General features: G+C 37.3%; 1 protein-coding gene across 3 annotated transcripts; it reads right to left on the bottom strand.

Annotated features, from left to right (window-relative positions):
* Window positions 1–1,308: 1,308 nt before the first annotated feature.
* il23r (interleukin 23 receptor) lies at window positions 1,309–13,537 on the bottom strand. 3 transcript variants are annotated; one of them, XM_026998862.3, is made up of 13 exons: window positions 13,379–13,537; window positions 12,083–12,302; window positions 11,674–11,946; window positions 10,546–10,688; window positions 10,236–10,398; window positions 9,693–9,775; window positions 9,115–9,319; window positions 8,680–8,871; window positions 8,404–8,502; window positions 4,544–4,627; window positions 3,979–4,066; window positions 3,582–3,672; window positions 1,309–3,392 (listed from the first exon to the last, which is right to left on the bottom strand). In XM_026998862.3, exons 2-13 carry the CDS (start codon window positions 12,147–12,149, stop codon window positions 2,793–2,795), a joined length of 2,088 nt encoding a protein of 695 aa, XP_026854663.3. In that variant the 5' UTR covers window positions 12,150–12,302; window positions 13,379–13,537; the 3' UTR covers window positions 1,309–2,792. The 3 variants fall into 3 exon arrangements, with proteins under 3 accessions (XP_026854663.3, XP_026854664.3, XP_035380419.2); XM_026998863.3 differs by lacking the exon at window positions 11,674–11,946; XM_035524526.2 differs by lacking the exons at window positions 12,083–12,302; window positions 13,379–13,537 and having other exon boundaries at window positions 11,729–11,880.
* Window positions 13,538–19,067: the final 5,530 nt, after the last annotated feature.

The raw sequence follows: 19,067 nt of genomic DNA, 5'->3' as shown, positions 1-19,067 counted from the left end.
AAAGTGAAAACTGTCATTACTATGTCACTACCAACACACTACCAACTTGTGATTATAAAGACAATTGACGATGGTAATGATAGTTTTCAATTTCTTCATCTGTATCTGTTTAGAAATTAAAGAAAGCATAATACTGTGATTTTATAATAAAAATAAAGTGAAACTACTTCCTAATTTCCACTGTTTATCACTCAAAATGACCCCCAAGACATATAGGCCTATATATATTTGTAATATTGCAGATTGCAATTTATGATAACAACTACTGCCTTTATGTACTCACATAGCAGTACTACTATCATCTATCATCAGTGATGAACAAGGAGCAGGTCTATGATGCAGTAGATAAATGAAGGCCTGCTCAGTAGAAGTTGGCTTGGCTTTATGTCAGTGACCATGTACTAAGCGCCACCTACATCCAAGAGAACTGTACAGCTGGGTGTGCAGTCACCTGTGATGGATGCACAAGCAATTTTTGCTCTGGTCACCGAAACTACAGACAAGGATTTGTATTCAGCAATAATTCGAGATGTGGATGCACAGGACTGCACTCAGGTCTAAACTATGAGCCGTGTAGACCATAACCCCTTCTTGTGGCCAATTAGAAATAATCTGTGGAATCAGCCACATGATTGCCTTTGCCTTATCCCCCCCACCTCAGCTAGTGACAAAGAGGTACATGCGCTTTCCTGTGGATGTCTGGGTGCAACTCTATTCCCATGTTGAGATATGAGATTTATCTAGGAGGCAGTCCTTGGGTTCAAAAGACTCATAATTAAAATAAGTTCTCTTTCTCCATCTCTTTTTTCTGTCTCATATTTCTCTCATTCTCACATGCACTTCTCTTTCATATTTTATCATGTTCAGTGTTTTGCTAAAGCTAAAGTACTAGCCGAAACGTCATGTGTGTGGATTACCATCTATCTCTTGAGAGTCTTTAAGACTATGCTCTGATATGTTTAGATATTTTTCTGCTGTTTGAGTTTGATGTCAATTACATTTTATTTTCTTGTGAACAACTCATAGTCTTATTTAAGGTTTGGTGTATCTTTCCTCTATTTTTTCTCTACTATTCAGTGAAGTTGTGAAGAAGTGAAGAGGTTTTACTGATCTCATCTTATTTTACAGGTCTCCCCAAGTACTTTCCTCAAACTATTTTTCTCTTATTGGCAAATAATTTCAGTGATGTGAAGTCTAGTTACATAATATAGCATTATAGGCTTGGTCTAAGCCATTTTTAGTGGTTAATTATTGTGAAACAGTCGCTGAGTTTAAAGTTAAATAACCCCAGCATGCACACAGCAAAAGTAACTTGCACCTCCTTACTTCATTAAAGGTTGAGAACCTTCTCAGGAAGTCTAAAAACAGCCTTGTGAAGACATGTGGTTCAACAAAGTGAGAAAATGATGAAAAAACAGTACTGAAATGATCCCCTAAGCAAATAGCCAATCAAAACACATGGTATAACAACTAGTATAACAGGTTCAGTATAACAGGAATTAAATCTCACAATAACATTTCATAAACAGAGCTTCTATGTTGTATGTATGTTAATGAACATTTTGTTTATACACACATGTATAAACATTCCATATCTTTACATGAGGCAGTTTTAGAAAAGTAAAACCATAGCCACCTAACCATGAAGAAAACAAGTATATAGTTATGACAAATTCAGAATTTGGAGGTGTCACGGGAACGCTCCCCGACACAAGTCACGTGGTATGGCCTGCCACGTCTAGGGGGGTTTCCCATGGTTTGTAGCCACACCCTCCGTGATGGCACACACCTGTGCAGGGATTGATGTTAAGTGTTTGTCTGTCTATTTAAACCCCCGCCTGTGTGTGCCTCGTCATTGGTCATTGTTACTATTACTGTCATTGTTAGCGTTAGTGTCATCATTAGTGTTAGTATAATCATTTATATATCCACTTTTAGCGTGATCCAGCGTTTAAGTGTCATTGTTATTGTCTACACTGTCTGTTATGTGTGAGTGCCTTGAGTGTCATATATGTTTTATGTTATTAAATGTATTACCAAATCGAGGGAGTCTGTGCCTCCTCCTCCATGCCCTGCGGCACTCGGGCCAACATCACATCAACATCATCAGGGGTATGGTGAGAAAGCCTCAATGATTAAGTGACTTTTTAATGATTAAACTGTTAAATCTAGGTGTATTATTTAGATAAGTTTAAGTAATTGTATTTAATTACAGTTTAATATGATGAAAATAAAAATATGCCTTTTCTTATCACACCTGAAATTGAGTTCAAAAAAAGGTACACCTAAAGTTTTCCTGACATTTCAAAAATTATACATTTATTTTTGACAGAGTAGAGAAAGTCCTGGGGATACTAATAATACAAACTAAATGACAAGCTAACAGACTGTCCATCTTGTTTGTGCAATTGTGTTTTGTGCAGTTTTTTTTCAGAAGTGTGAAACCTCTTGGTTTGACTCTAGAATTCAATGTAATCTTCAAGAAACCTTGCCATATGTCATTTTTCATGGGCAAAGGTTGTAGTTATAAGACATTTGGGGGGCACTGCAGCTCTATCACACATACATTAATGCTAAGGTGCAGTGTCACTATAGATAAACACTTGAAGTAGTGATGCTGAAGTTATTACAGAGATCCATGAACAATGTGTATCCTTAGAGAGATTGTTCATAAAGCAGTAGGTTTCCTTTTCCAGTACATAAGTCCATTTTTGCTTAATTCACATGTAATTATCTTGATGTTATATATAGATGCTATAATTAATGGATGCTATATAATTTTCATTCGAATTTCATTCAAATTGTTCATCAGAGCTCTTTAGCACTGTCTTAACACCTTGGGGTGAGAGGCATCTGGTATTAAGGTTGGCTCTCTCACACCTCATCAGGTCATTGGGCAGTACTGCTTGGCCCTGATCTGTGTTCTGATCACCATTTACATTATCTGCCAATGTGGCATCTCTTTGTACTCTCCACATGTTTTCTTGTATAGATATTTGGGAAAGAAAGAGAAGCCCATCAACATCCACAGATATGGGTGCTCCATCCACAGTCAAGCAGCTATTTAGAGGTCTGTGCATTCCCTGACTTGGAAAAAACACTTCCTCAAATTGAGTGAAGGCAGGTGAGGAGGAGACCCAGGCATGCTCATCCTCTTCTTTCTCGACTGCCTCAGAGACTGCCACCAGTCTTTGAGAGACAACTGCTAGTTGAGGTTTATAAGGACATACTGCCCAGTCCTGTACTGCCTTCATCTCCTCTAAGGGGTTTTCTGTGTGGGCTGTAGGGTAAGAGTCCTTCCTTTCCACAGGGGGATTGAAGTCCTCAACAGGAGACAAAGGTGGGTCGCTCTCCACTTGTTGCCAGCACAGATCAGAACCACATGACTCATCCTAACACCAAGAACATAAACCTGAACATGTCACCACAATAAATTACAATTTAAAACACATCTAGCAACATCACTCACATGTCGTGAATAAATACTGAGATTTAGAGTAAAATACCAAGATTACAAGGAGCATTCTAAAGCAAAAAATGGTACCAAAATGGTTGATAGTTTATGGAGTTTATTTAGGTACCTTCAGTAGTTTAATGGCATTACTGTCTCCAAGTTTAGGTAAATGCTCAAAAAGCCAAGAGGGTCCCATTGACATGCACACCTTCCTTATTCTAAACAAATGTTTTTAAGAGATTTTGAAAAGGCAGATTAAATAGTATGTTCATTATAAAGACAAAATTTTCATAAACATCACCTATGAACATTCAGAAATTATATCAATTCACTGAGAATTTTCAAATTTCAAATCTGTATAATTAAAAAATTTTTTTTTACTAACTGGTAAGTAGATTCTTACTCTGAACTCCAATTTAGTGATCTTTTTAAAAACTGTGTGGAATGTTGGATGTCTATGTGGATTTTCCCAAATTAATTTGTAAATAATTAACTTCTGTAAGAGCATAATCTGACTACATCACCTTTGTCTTGCACATTTCAAGTACACGAGATTGACTATGATGATTAGAGGAACAGCAGTTATTAGGCTGATCCCAATTACCATTTCATCTGAAAAAGAGCAAAGTGGTTTGTTCAGAAAGTACTTTTAAAATGTGTCTAATCACACGAGCAGGTGGAACCTTATGTATGTAAAACCACAGGAGTATTACCCATATGCCAAAGCTAGTTCCTCTACAGCAAGAGTACTTAATTTTGAAACACGATTACAGCTTTATTTCCTCATAGATCTCATTGCTTTCACTAATGCATCACTGATATATATGCATAGCTACAGTAACTGCAGTTTCTGTTTAGGCAGCTTGTGTAATTCATTGCTATGTTATAATTTAAAAGCATAAATTTTATAGACCATCACAGAAATTTTGTAAAGGGTGCTGTGGGAATTTGTAAAGGGTATTACTAATCATTGATTCATTTTGTCCACCAGAGGTAAAAATATCTGTCCAACTGACAGCTAATTATTGGCCAGATTTCCTTACACCCTTGCAGGGGCAGCTTTACCCCTGTGTCCTGTTGTAGCTTTACCTTTGTGTCCTTTATGTCCTGCTGAAGCTAACCTTGATATAGACATCTCCTGATGAAGAATGCTCTTAGGTAGGTCATCCACATCTGAAACCAGAACACATTATTAGAATTAGATCTTTAAAAAAGCTAACAGTATATAGACAGTTCTAGTGATCTCCAGCTATCTGCAGTTAGCCTACTTGAATGACACAGGTGGCAAATGTTATTGTCATGGGCGCATAAGGTGCAGAAAAGGAAAGAAAGCAAACATGAATCTCCAACTGAAGAGTTTAATTTAAAGAACAAAAAATGAAACAGGACATAAAAGTGCACTAACTGGAACAAAAGGAAGCCAATGTAATGGCAATGAATGACAACCAACAACGTATAAAGGGATTAACATAATAACATAACAACCCCCAGGTGTTGTGGTGAGTGAGACGCAACACTGTTTTTATAATATATCTGTCATGTTTGCCATTGTCTACTTGTTAAAATTGCTGAGGGATCAGATACACAGCATGGAACTAAATATCGATGAGGTTTGGGCCGTGCTGGGAGCATATTCCAGTCATCTGATGGCCAACAGGATGTCTAGGTATGACCTTCAGAAAGCCTTCAGGAGGGCTAATAGAAGTTTCAAGTTTCAAGTTTGGTTTATTTGTCACATACATAGTCATACACAGTATAACTCGCAGTGAAAAGTTACAGTGACAGAGTGAAATCTTGCTAACAGAGCTTGAAAATCAGATGCATGTGGAGTGGACTATGCTCAGCCAGAGACTGCAGAGGAAGACTAGCACTAGAGGATCCTCTTTCTCACTACCAGATGATCTTAACATTGTTAATGCTTGAGATGAACAACACCTCCAGTACAGTGAAACTCCCAATTGAAAAAAGCAGCTCACTGCTAATTCTAACAACATCAAGGTCTTAAGAAGATCAGCTCTAAGGAGGCTCCAGGACTTGATGGCATCTACAGTTGTGTCCTGAAAGCATTTACTGGCCAGCTAGCAGAGGTATTCACCGACATATTTAATTTCTCACTGTATCCACTTGTCATCCCCACCTGTTTGAACATCTGTTTAACTGGATATTAGATTTCCTATTGGGCAGGCCATAGGATAGTTGGACTAAGCAGCTTCCTGTCCTCCACCTGCGCCCACAGCACTGGTGTACCCCAGGGATGCATGATCAGTTGGATTTTCTGTTCACCTACAATTGTACCGCACAATGCAGCGGCAACTTCATTTTGACGTTCAGAGATAACTGCCATCATGAGACTTGTTTCTGACAATGATCAGACATTTTTCAATTTCTTGGAGTATTTATCAACATTCCCCCAACCTGCAGGTGTTGAAAAAGCTTGGCATGCCTCAATATCCTCACCAGCTTTTACAGATGCACCACTGAGAGCATCCTGTGTGGCTGCATCACAACCTGCTATGCTGTTTGTTCTGCTCATGACTGCAAGAACTTACAGTGAGTGACGAGGTCAGCTGAACTCCTCATAAGCAAAGAACTTCTATTTCTGTGCACAGAGTTAAGAACAGCTATTATCCCCAAGTTGTCAGACAGTTGAGTAGTTAATAAGGAGAAGGAGTTGTTCATTTATCCCTATAATTCCCATAAACTGCCATGTTTCACTTGTCACTCGTTATTTTAATGGTATTTATACTCTAGATTGCATTATTCTACTGCACATTTGGACTTGGACGTTTATACTTTAGCTGCTATATTGTCACTTAAATTTATATACATATTTCTGTACTTGTATTTATATAAACATATATACATATGAGTACATACCTGCTTATTAACCTGTATATTTTTAATTTTATGCATATTATATCTAAGGAGACCTATTCCAGGGAGTTCAGTGCCAGTTAACCCAGTGTGAGCTGTATGAATGACAAACAGACTTTGTCTTTGCCTTATTTATATAAACAAAGAAAACTATGCTGAGGGCTGCTACCTGAGAAGCTATCTCTGCATATAGATATAGAGGAACTGAAAATAGTGATCTATTTTTAAATGAGGTAATGCAGTAGCCAGTAGAACTCTGCCTACATCAAGCCTCAAGGGATGCAAAGCCTGAGAGAACTGGTCTAAGATATGAAAGTGATATCTTCTAAAATCAATCAAGCATAGGGTTTAGGAAAAATGAGAAACAAAACCTTTACTTCTTTCCTGTATTTTGACCCATTTTCAGACATTCTCTTCTGATTCTAAGTTGAGAAGGACATTAACAGCTGGTATACATAGTGCATATTTGTACATTATAAAAAGTCACACATCTTCCGTTGTTGCCCCAACTTCCTGTTAAACAAACCACTTGTTTAAAAAAAAGCAGCTTATTGACTTAGCCATGTTTAGTGCACTGTAACCCCATAAGGAAATGCAGTAAATAATCTAGCTAGCTTTAAAAAATTCTGTAAAACATTGATATGCATCCTAAACCCAAAAAAGGGTAGCCCAGAATGCTTTGAAAATACTTTTAAAGGCCACAGCTCATCGCAGAAGTAAGAAGTTTCCATATAATCATTAGTTTCCATATAATCAGTTATTCTGTATGAACTATGTGCTGTCGGGGAGGACTTGTCCACAAATTTAAACACACTATCACATAAAACTAAATTTACTGAAGCAATGAAATTTGTGCTAATATATAAATATTATTAAAGTTTCAAAAGAAACTGTTTACTACCCTAGTACATATAGTCCATATATAGAATCTGTAAAAACAGCCAATTTTGAAAACACTGTTTCTTCACGAGATCAAACTCATTTACATATCTCTGCCTATTAAGCCTACAGCAGTTTAGCACCACTCACATTGCAGTTCTGAGGGCTTTTTGAAACACATTAAAGGCACAACACAGCCAATCAGAACAGAGCTAATTTATTTTATATCCATCTTATAGGTGCAGTTATAGCTGCAGCCTGTTTAATTCAAGGGGATCAAGAGAGTTTGAAAAGTGGTCATGTAAAGTTTTCAAAGTGAGAGTTTGGAAAGTAGCCAGTTTTTAGAACATATATAAAAGAAAAATTTAGGATATGGGCCCTTTAAACAGTGAAACTTTGAAAACTGACATTTGGGCCTGTCCCGTTGACTATGAGGTATTTTTTCCATCAAACATGTAACCATATTCTTGTTTTAAAAAAACAAAACAAAAATGGGCTTTGTAGCACAGAACTATTCTCATTTGGTCCAACTACTTTTTAGATAGCTCTACGTCTGCCATTCACTTCTCACAATGAAGCTGAAACAAGCCAAAACTACTCAGTAGTGCCTTCAGGAGGGTAATTCACAGGTGAAGGTTACTGGAAGTAGATGAAAATCTTTTCAGTAAATGATGGCAAAAGCTACTCTCATAGTGTGGGTTAGATATTGTTGTGTCTCAAATCAAAGGCAGGCAAACGTTTTCCATTATTCACATCTGAGTATTGCAATTTAGATCTTCTAGGGACAGGATTCAAGTGTTTAGGAGTGCCATGCTGTTCACAAATTTCCGGTTACTGTTTAAAGCAGTGTGGGAATAAAGGTGCGTTCTGATGCTTCGTCAAACCATACACCACATCACACTTCCTCCCCCATCCTCCCGCCCCATACCCGTACCTTGCATGTTCACATGCACGCAAAAGCATGTGACTTCATAACAACCCATAGAATGTGGCTCATGGTTTGTGTTTAATGTACAGAAGCTTCAGTGTCTTCAAATGCAGTAACGCGGTAGGCCTCCAGCCCCCCCCCCCAACCTCCAGGTCTCAAGTACTGCAAGAGTTTAGTGTTTGTCTGTACACCTGATTTCGAGTTTTTAAAGTGGTCAGTATCATTATGCGATATATGTCTATATAAATGCAAAGAAACTTGAACATACTTTCCCCTTTAAAATCGATTTGTCCAAAGGTCGGGTCTGATACTCCTTCAGAACTCTCAACATACAGTGAGATATTATAAAGAGTACAAGGTGCTGCACCTGAAATAACATGTAAGTAAAAATATAATTAACATTGGTCTTTTCTATGAACAAGAATACTAACTATAAACTACATATATCTGTGTAGTTTAAACAGCCATGCCTTGTCAGGAATTTATTCACATTTTATGATGCTTTTAAAGAAATGTGTGTTGGCTTTGATGCATTTTCTCTTACCGTCAATGAATGTGGAATTTTGGTCTCTTCTGATTCTCTTCCACTGCACTTTTAGTTTGCTGCAATCCCACTGAACTACAAAACCCAGCATTTCCTCTGAGGTATTACTGTACGAAGGATGAGATGTATTCCAGTCCAGGAGTATTCTGCCACCTGCTGCTCTACTTAAGTATATCATCGGAGCTGGTCTGCCTGCAGTATTTTCACAGATCGATTTAATTTCACATTACATATATTTGATTATCAACTGAATGGATGATATAAATCACTGTAAATGCATATATGCTCACTTTATTTAGCAGAAAACTCTATTGTGGTTAATCTTATAAACACAGCCCAAGCTTAATTTGGGTTATCATGCACTCCAACCTACTGTGCATATCATGTTATAAGGCTCCAGCTATACATATAAAACAGAGTTAGCAAAGTTCTCACCTGTGTAGATCAGACTCACAGAAGCTGGTGGGGAACTGCCTGCTGATGTAACAGCACTGACATTCAATCCAGTCACTTCCAGGGGCAGCTGCAGTGAGCACTGTGTTACCAGTACTGAGAAGTTCAAAGTGTGTGTGCTACCATTCTGTTGATAAATCAACTCATAATACTGCAGTTCTCCATCGTGATCTTCTGAGGTAAAAGCCTGGGAATGAGTACTGTTTTAATAACCACTGGAAGGACTTGTGGTATCTCACTTAGGTCATATGTAGCTGTTATTGTAAAAAGCGTATTAACCAAAAACACTTGAATCACAACTTTATATGTATTTTATGTAATGTATAATGTATTTGCATTTCTGGGGAAAAATAGTTCTTAGTATGTTAATTGTAAGAAGTTATCAGCAGAGAGAGCAGTTGTACTTCCAGGTGCCTTCTTCGTCCCATTTGTTTGGGCTATGCTTTGTAATTGTCTTACATGATGAGAAACTGCATCAGTTCTGACTTTATGGTTTCACTTCTACTGCTTGGATCTTGTAATTATATCTCTCTGCCACTGAGTGAGGTCATAATACCAACCTTCCACAACACTCTCACATTCTGAGTGTAATTCCCTTCATTTCTCCTGATGATTCTCCACACATCAAGCTTGCTTAAGGGTGCTGGGGAAATGTATCAAGTTAAAGTATATATATATATATATATATATATATATATATATATATATATATATATATATAGAGAGAGAGAGAGAGAGAGAGAGAGAGAGAGAGTTTTACAGTGTAGTAAAAGATGTAGAGATATTACATATTAATATGTTACAGAGAAACAGAATGTTTTAGGCAGAGGTTGTTCATCAGCTGTGCAAGCAAAGTGCTTCTGAATTAGTAACCTGGCTCCTCCTCCTACTAATTCAGAAGCACTTTGCTTGCACAGCTGATGAAGGACCTCCATTCGAAACATTCTATTTCCCTGGAATGCACAATTCTGCACAATTCTGACTAATACCCCTGCATTAATATTGTATTTAAAAAAAAGACTTCTAATGGTGCTGTAATATATGTGCTACCACAAAGGTTTCTAATAGTGCTGTAATATATGTGCTACCACAGCTTTCCTTACCTTTTCTAGGGCTGGTTTTATTGACTGGCTGACTCCACAAGCTGCAGTTAAGCCTCAGTGTGGTTGTACAGACTCTAAGCTTAAACTCATAGGACGTCAATGGCTCCAAGTTTTCCAGCATCAGCAGGTTTCCTTGATGAAGCTGTGTCACATTTCCCTTCATCTTATCAGATATATTAAAGAAACCCTCAGTCTCAAATTAGTGAGCTTTGATAAGTGATCTTTTGTAGCAATAATGCAACCGTGACAGTGTTACTTAGAATTAGCAGTTACTGGCACCCTCATGATATTGAAAATGTTCAGCTCTTACCCAGTCTGAAACACCATGTGTTATTCGGAACCTCAGGTCAGAGTTCAGAAGCTCCATGTTGTCTGAGGTCTGCCAGTGGATGCTGGGGTACAGGGTGTCTTTTGCGAATACAATCTCTTTGATAAGTGGGGTGCTTGGAATCACTACAATAGAGAAGAAAATGATCCTGTATTGTCTATATTCTAGTAAAAGTCAATATTATTATCATTCCTTCTCACCATAGGCATGCTGAGTAATGAGCAAAATACAGTTTCTCCAGGAGACAGTACTACATTTCACATGACGCTACAGCAGACAATCAGTGATAAATACAAACTGTGCACCTTTAGATTATACATAAACTATGAAACTATACAATAATCTACACAGATAACTATACAGTAGATTTCAGCAATCACTAAACACAGGCTAATACATGAATGAAATACACAAAATGTACGTTCTTGTCAAACGTCAAGCAACGAACATTATTAATTAACAAAAAAAACCCTGCGTTTTTTTCAGCAACCACACAATTTTTAAAATGTAGATCTAAAACTATGGTGAATAAGGCTTTTGCTACTTTGTGCCTTTTTTCGGACACCCACTTCCAAGTCATCTAGAATACCCAAGACTCTTCTCTGTCCTGGCACCTGGCCACAACACTTGTTAGCTAAGGCACTTGTCTTTGTAGGAAGACTGAGAACTCAGCTCTTCACTGAGCACTAAGTACATATAGATGAACTTATTAAAAACAACTTTTACTGCCTTCTTTTGCACTTATACCAGGGCTTTAGCCTGATAGTATTCTTAACACAAAGCTATCTAAGCTCAGATGAGGATGTGTTTTTGATAGAAAATACAACAGCACTTTTGTAAATTGCTCTGGGCAAGTGTCTGCCGGATGTATAAATGTAAATGTACTCAACTACCTAAATTATTGGGAAATAAGCCCAGCCATTTTGGATATATGTTGAAAACCATGTTGAAAGAGGTTTGGGCTTATTGGGCTAAATACTGAACCCATAAAGTCCTCTATCCACTGGGAATCTTCTCTTAACTTCTTAATTAAACACTTTAATACTGTGATGAAATGTTGAATTGCTAAATGTGATGCAGAAAAATAAATGAAAAAAAAAAGGAACATACATTCAACATTAATGTCCCGTCCACACACAGTGTGAAACTTCCCATTTAGTTGCACCTTGCAATGGAGCCATGATTTGGGCCGGCTGACAATGAGCTGTGCTGTCACTGTGGAGCAGCTGGTCTCCCGGATAACCTCCTGCTTGTCTAGCTCAATGACAAAGAGACTGCCACAGCGATTGGTGTCGGATTGGCAGTGCACCGTCAGGTTGGAGCCCATGGCAATGACTTCTTGATCTACTTTCAACTCCCCAAAACATCTGATTCTATAGCAGTCTGTGAGAAGTCACAGTCGGTCAGATTATTCACAGTGAGGCAGAATTCTCCAAAGACAGCTACTGATGGAGTGGAGTAATTGTTAAATCTGAAATTGCAAAGTAGTCATGTAGGCAATCATGGCAAATACACTCACCTCCTGATTTGCAGATGAGCAGTAAAAGAGAGCCAAGGTGCAGAACTACATGGAGATAATCCGTCATGCTTCTCTTGTGCTGACTCTCTTTGGCAAATTACAGTTCATCAGCATTACTCTGTCTCTCCAGTGCTGATTCTTTGAAAAACAACTTGCCACCATAGCAACTCACCATGGTTCTGCTTTTCTTCTTTTTCTGATAAAGCGATTATCTCACACTCTGTAGGAGTCAAGTAACCCATTAGCAGGAGTATGTGAACTCAGAGGTTGCATAATTCTTGGAGGGTAACCATTGATAAAACAAGGAAACAGCAACAAAGCAGCAACAAAAATATTTACAAGAATTCCATATGCAAGGCCAAGAGTTTGCTTGTACTGTCTGCAGTTGCTTTATGCTGCTGCCTTCTGATGCTATTCTGCTTTGCAGCAAAATTCTTCAGTGGTGTAATGGAGCTTTTAAGGGTCACTGACCTAGATTGGTGGCTTTTATGCCTGTGCTGAAAAATCATTCTGAGCATGCAAGTGCCCTACTTTAATCTTCCTCCTTTTTTAGTCATCATACTTTTGTTACTTCAAGCTGAAAATGTTGAAGGCACTGAATGTAAACTGCATAAAACCTTATTAAAACTCTTATTTCATTACTGATCAGCTTTTATCATCCCAATGTGTGGATTGTTCTGTTCTCCAATATTTCACAAATTTCGGACTTCATTAATGTAAATTTAATGTAAATGAGGCTTAAATAAGGTATATAAAATAAAATATATAAAACAGAAATAAGTTTTAAAGTCCATGTTCCCACAGTAAGCTGTAGTTACACAGTCCTTCTCTTTCCACTTCCCCTTAGTATTCTTCCATTTCCTCTGTCTCATTCCTATGGTAGTGCACTCATGAAAGCTTTTTGAGCAACACTAAAGGATCAAGAACTCATTAATAGATTTCTGCTGGTATAAACATTGGGTAAGCAAATCCTGAGTAAAGAGATCTTTGTAAAATAGTCACATATGCACACAACATTTTGAATAAGATAATCATAAGATTTTGACCTGCTGGTTGTTACTGAGAAATAATCTAGACAATTACAGAAGTAAGCGTAAATAAATCATGATATACTCATGTATAGACTAACAGTCTCTGATCTGAGAAAAACAGGCTACTGAATATGTATTAACATTAAAACAGTGAAAACCTAACAGTCTACTTAAAAAAAAAAACTATACAAACATTTATGTGAAGTCAAATCAAGCAATAATCAACTAGCATCTGATAACGAATATCACAAATTGAAGTATTTACCATTTGTGTCCTTATCACTAACAAAAAATTGATATGCTAAAATCTGAAAGAAAAGGAAAATGAACCACTGTAGCTGGTCTTCATATGTTCCCAGTGAGACATGTGTGAATGTAACACATGAACCAGCCAACTTCAGATGTTCACTCTTTTTGTTAGTAATTTCCATCTTCAAGGGCTTCTGGGGAAGCCCCACTAGACTAATAGATTTACTTCCTGAGGATGCTGTATATTTTATAAAATGCTTAATTATTGGGTATCTCAAAAGGTGATTCAACATCATCCACTATAAACTAGTACTGTAATGTATAAAACTTACAGTTAGTGTGGGACCTATTTTTGTATAAACCTTGCTCCTCTACCACAATTCGTTATTCTTATTAAAAAAGTTAGGGAACCTATCTAATCTCCTCACTACCTGTGAACCTGACTCACTCTTTCCTCTTAAGAATCAGCTTTATTTTGGGGTGCTTGCGGTTATATCAGCAATATTAGAAAACCATAACTCAAGTTTAAGTGGCTAAAATCCTGTCGCACACTGTGGGTTTTAAGAACATTTTCATAACACTAAAGAGAAATTAATATTGGACAACCTTTTAGGTAATTTCTAGGAGAATATAATATGTATGCTTTCTTTTACTCAGAGAGGTATACATCTTGCTTTTACCAGTGACACACTGTAGCATGACTTCCCACACAGTTCTTTCCTTTTGAAGAATCCTTCTGACGCACGCTGCAGCATATTAACTTTACTTCTTCATAAGTACCATGGTTAGCTAGCTGGACTACTGATTTTTGCTTCACTGAACAGCTGAGTATATAAGCATACAGTAATATGTTAAAGAATCTGTTCAATAATTATTGAACAACCAAACAGTACTATTCATTAGTGCATAAGTTGTATTATTATAAATTAAATGAATGTTCTAAATATCCATGCATGAATATTTAGATGTTAAGCACCAATTAATCTAAATAAACTTTTAAATAATTTCTTACATGATCTTTTAGAAGCATCTCAGTGTTTTATTTTGCTACAGGTTTAATAAAAAAAAATTATTCTACTACAAATTATTTTAAGATACTCTACTTATTACATATTTTCACCTTTAATAGAATAATTTATCAATTAATTTCACCAGTTGAACACATTATCCTGCATTACTCTTTGAAACAGTGTGCTAGTGGTAAAAATAGACAAACAAATGAGGGAAACACTTTCTAGGTATGTAGTCTTTCTTTACTGACTGCTGTTCTTAGCAGTTACTTAGCTTGATGGCAAGAAAGCCCTCATGCTGACATGCAGGTATATTAGGGACCCACTAGGGTAGTGAGGTGTTTTTTTTCTATCTATGCATAGTCTGACTCTATGCACTCAGACACTAACTGACTGATAGGAACTCAGTTTGTTCTCTGCACCATTGTGCCATATTCCCAGTGGCTAATTTCATGAATGACCTGTTAAAAAAAAGAGAAGGATGATGTGTGAATAAATAAACAATATTCAAAATTACAGTATACATGTGTATTAAAAGGATGCAACTTAACACTTGCATGTTTGCCAAAATCAGGTCACTCATGAAGGCAACAAAGATTGACACATTTTGTACAGGTAGATAACTCTAGCACAGTCAGACAGCTGACTTAAGAGTACAATAGTGGTGCCTACAGTGATGGATTACAGGTTACAAATTAGTTCAAAATTAATGGCAGTTTAAACAGCAAAGCTATAGAGATGTGTACCTGATAATAATGCATGTGTTTCGGCCTGAGGCTATATATGTAAATAGTTTGAATGTTGCAACTGATGTAACAGAGATTGCTCATGGTAAGTGAGACATTAAATATTCGCAGCTCAAATCATCTCTGTTGTTTTCACAACATATTAAGAAATATGCAAAAATGGCATGTCTTCTTGCTGCGTGTGCTCTTTATAATAGTGTAGGTTATGTGGTGTACTGACGTCAATTAACTAACAGAAAAAAAGAAACTAGCACATGCTTTGAACTCTAGCTATGGTGCCTTCTTCAAAGAGAAAGGTCCAGGTAAGATCACTTTTGGACTTCTACAGCATGCTCTGTATTAGAGTATCCCATGCTCTTAACTCAGGTGGTGCTGGAACCCAAATCCATACACATGCAGAGCTTTAATCAAAAGCATCAAGTGGCATCAGGACAGGGCTAGGCTTTTACATCCAGTGCAGAGACTAAAGTACTAGAGTAATCTATCCCCTACTTTAAATATCTTCAATCTCATGAAGGAACAAACATTATAAAAACTCTGACTACTTTATTTTATTTAGTTTTTCTGCAGCAGAATCCGGTAGAGGCAGATGGACAGATGGGACAATCTCAAACCACATTGAGACTGAAAGCACTGTTCATGTATAAATGGTGTCCTATATCACTTCACACTCACAATAACTATAATTTATCTTTTAACTATTACCTTTTTTTTCTGACCTACTGTAAAGCTTTAACTTCACGTGGTTCACCTGTAAAAACCTTTAACTACTGAGAGAGGCAAAAATCCACTGAAGATAAATAATTTTTCATCTTTCTAAATCAGATAACATATACAACAAACATTCAGTGGGCGTACACATTCAGCTTAAGTGATTTTCTGTAACTTAAAAAATTGCACATTTTGCATGGTGTGAAGGTGAACATGTTGGCAAACACGTGAGCCACATGTCACTTGGCCTCATGCGCCTGTTCAGTTTCCTCAGGAAGCAGTGCCAAGTACTTAACCCCTGCTAGGAGACCTTGTAACGAAAAGGTGACTTACTGCATGTCTCGGTGGTCAGTGTTTCTGTAATTATGAGACATGACAAGGAAGTGTGATGCTAAGGCAAGTCTCTGTCATAAACGTATTTATTGAAAACAAAATCGGAACAACACACAAAGATCAAGGACAAACCACACGAGACCAAACTGACTTAGCAAACAGAGAACCTGGAAACAATTATGATAAGTACAACATAGGATCAAACACAAACAAAGCACAACACCAAAACTGGGCTCTAAATACACATACTAACAAGGACAATAAGTAGGTACAGGTGAGACACACAAACAGCTAACAAAGTAGGGATGTGGCGATGGAGACACACACACACGTCACTCAAACACAGGGAAGAGTCTAGAAGAAGGGGGCCGTGCCGTGACAAATACATTATTTGATGGTTTACTTTGTGAATTTAAATTTTTTTTTAAATATATGCTCATTTTAAATGCAATAATTGTGACATACTCAAAAAAAAGTTGGGACATTTGAGTGTAACATCAGCTTTTCTGTTAATAAGAAATATTAAGTGTTTGGGCATTTGAGTTCATTAGGTTTAGCAGGTGGAATTTTCGTTCTTTCTTTCATTATGCAGATCTTGCAATTGTATGGGGCCTTCATTGCCATATTTTGCGCTTCATAATGCATTGCATTCTCAACTGGAAACAGATCAGGACTGCAGGCAGGCCAGAGTAGCACCTATACTCTTTACTTATGCAACCATGCATTTGACAGAATGCAGTTTGCATTGTTATATTGGAAAATGCAGTGATGTCCCAGGAAAACATGGCATCTGGGCTTGATGTAAAAATTTGTACATATCTGCAGTTGCACAACTGTTTAGGGAGCACCCATTTCTCTCTCATTTTCAGATCCTTTGGAAATGCATGAGGGCTCATATTTTCTCCTTTTACAATCAAAAACAGACCATGTCTCTATCATTGTTTTTAAATAGTGAAATGTTGCTAGCAAAATAACTAGCAAACTGTGATACTAGGTTTCTTCTCTGATACCCTTCATTTCATCCTAGCATTTTGTTAACGATATGGAAAAACCTCACCCTGAAAGATGACACGATTGGTTCCCTAGGTTTGTGATGCATAAAACCGTAGCTGTCAAAATCTGTATTTTTGCATAAACATTGCATACACTGCAGCTCTAATGCCGAATGGATACATGCTCAGCCATGGCTCTGACTGCATATTTTATTGATGATTTGTCTTCTAGCATTCAAAAACACCACATGGACACGTTAACAAGGTTAAAACATGATTTTCACTGGAGGGGGTCTTCAACATTTTCATGTTATAGTCATTTTGTTTAGCTAGTTAAAATGAATGAGAAGAGTGGCATTAGGTTGAAGTGTGACATCTTAGAACAGGCCAGACGCTTGCGGATAGCCGAGTTGTATTTGTAGCGAAACAAGCGAGGGTAATAGCCAGCTATACACACCAGCGAATTACTCAGTACACGCGATAGAACAGCGATAATACTTCGCAGGGAATGAACGGAACCGGAGAGAATGAAACAGCGTAGCAAAGATGAGACACAGGTGACACAAGGTAAACTAGTCATGAGGATCTGGTGAGGTTGTGCCCGGGAAGACGGGAGTTGCAGTCACGGACTGAGGCCGGTTGCATGACAAAACGGATCTGAATGCGTATGCAGGAAAATAGGCAATGTCCACTGGACACACAATTTTGAATTGGAATATGTAGCTGCGCTTGATGTAGTTTTATGGTAAACAACCCCAATGCATACTTATTTTTGTTGTCCAACACATCAACCCTGGGCGTACACAAAATCAGTGATGTAAGGATAGGGATCAATTGACTTATAGCCTTAGTCCAATTAGCGTTCAAATTTTTACACCTATTTATATATATATATATATATATATATATATATATATATATATATATATATATATATATATATATATATATATATTAGTAATTAATTACTAATTACTGCTTTAACTACATTATTTAGTGAAACATCTCCCTTTCTAGTGGTCTCTTCCTTTGAGGTGGTCTCTGGTCTCAGCTCTACAATGGAATGAACTAGGCTGGGTCTTGGCCAGGCCAGCTTCTTGCAAATCACACAGATGATGGATGACTGAACTTGAAGGCCGTTGTTACAGTAAACAGAGTAGCCACCTGCATTTTTAGGCTACATAATAATAACTGCCATAAAGTATTCCCATAACCAGGTAAAAGAAATATATTTTCCGTTTTACTGCGAAACTACCGTGTTTAGCTTTCTTAGTTGTACATGGGGAGGTGGGGTAATGTAATTATTGCCCTCTTTCCTCGATGATTTTATTCCCGCTGATTTTTAAACCGCTATGTCATTAATTTTTACGGACTGCGCGTTCCCGAGGAGGGGGAACCACATCGGCCCCTTTCACCTATTATAATACGTCCCGTAGAAATAACCTCGGGTTATTTTAATTCCTTGCGAATTGCCAGGTCAGTAAATATTCCATTTAATCCTGTGGTCAAAGAGGTTTTCGCGATTTTCTCAACCATTGCAACGATCGTGGAAGTATTTAGCGTAGTTGCGTTATATTTTGGCATTTACTTGCCAAAGGCCTTTTCATCTTTTCGGTTTAGATAAAATCTACTATATATGTAGCATGCTTATATTAAAACACAAGTTACTGAAGCGGTTTTATTTAAATATTAAAATTTAGAAGATGTAACTAGTATTAATGTAAACTTATATTTCATGCCGCAGTGTTTTGTAGTTTGTAGACTTGCGGAAACTACTTATTACGCGTGGATCTATCTTCTGTAACAATAATGGATAAACCTAGTACCCACGTCCATATCTATAATTTTTAGGCCATCGAGATTTCTTATCCCGTGATTCGGTCATAAACATTACAGATGTCTTGTGGTAAAAT

The sequence above is a fragment of the Electrophorus electricus genome, chromosome 7 (genome assembly GCF_041902795.1).
Source record: "Electrophorus electricus isolate QZ-2024a chromosome 7, ASM4190279v1, whole genome shotgun sequence".
NCBI lineage: Eukaryota > Metazoa > Chordata > Actinopteri > Gymnotiformes > Gymnotidae > Electrophorus > Electrophorus electricus.
This window is presented reverse-complemented; position numbering and strand designations above follow the sequence as displayed.

Excerpts from the sequence above, each read along its gene's own strand:
- il23r (XM_026998862.3), bottom strand. The coding sequence starts at position 12,149 with ATGACGGATTATCTCCATGTAGTTCTGCACCTTGGCTCTCTTTTACTG. Across the intron at positions 10,399-10,545 it reads CACATGGTGTTTCAGACTGG|ATGAAGGGAAATGTGACACA; the intron begins GTAAGAGCTGAA and ends ATATCTGATAAG. Across the intron at positions 8,872-9,114 it reads TGTGAGTCTGATCTACACAG|GCAGACCAGCTCCGATGATA; the intron begins GTGAGAACTTTG and ends AAAATACTGCAG.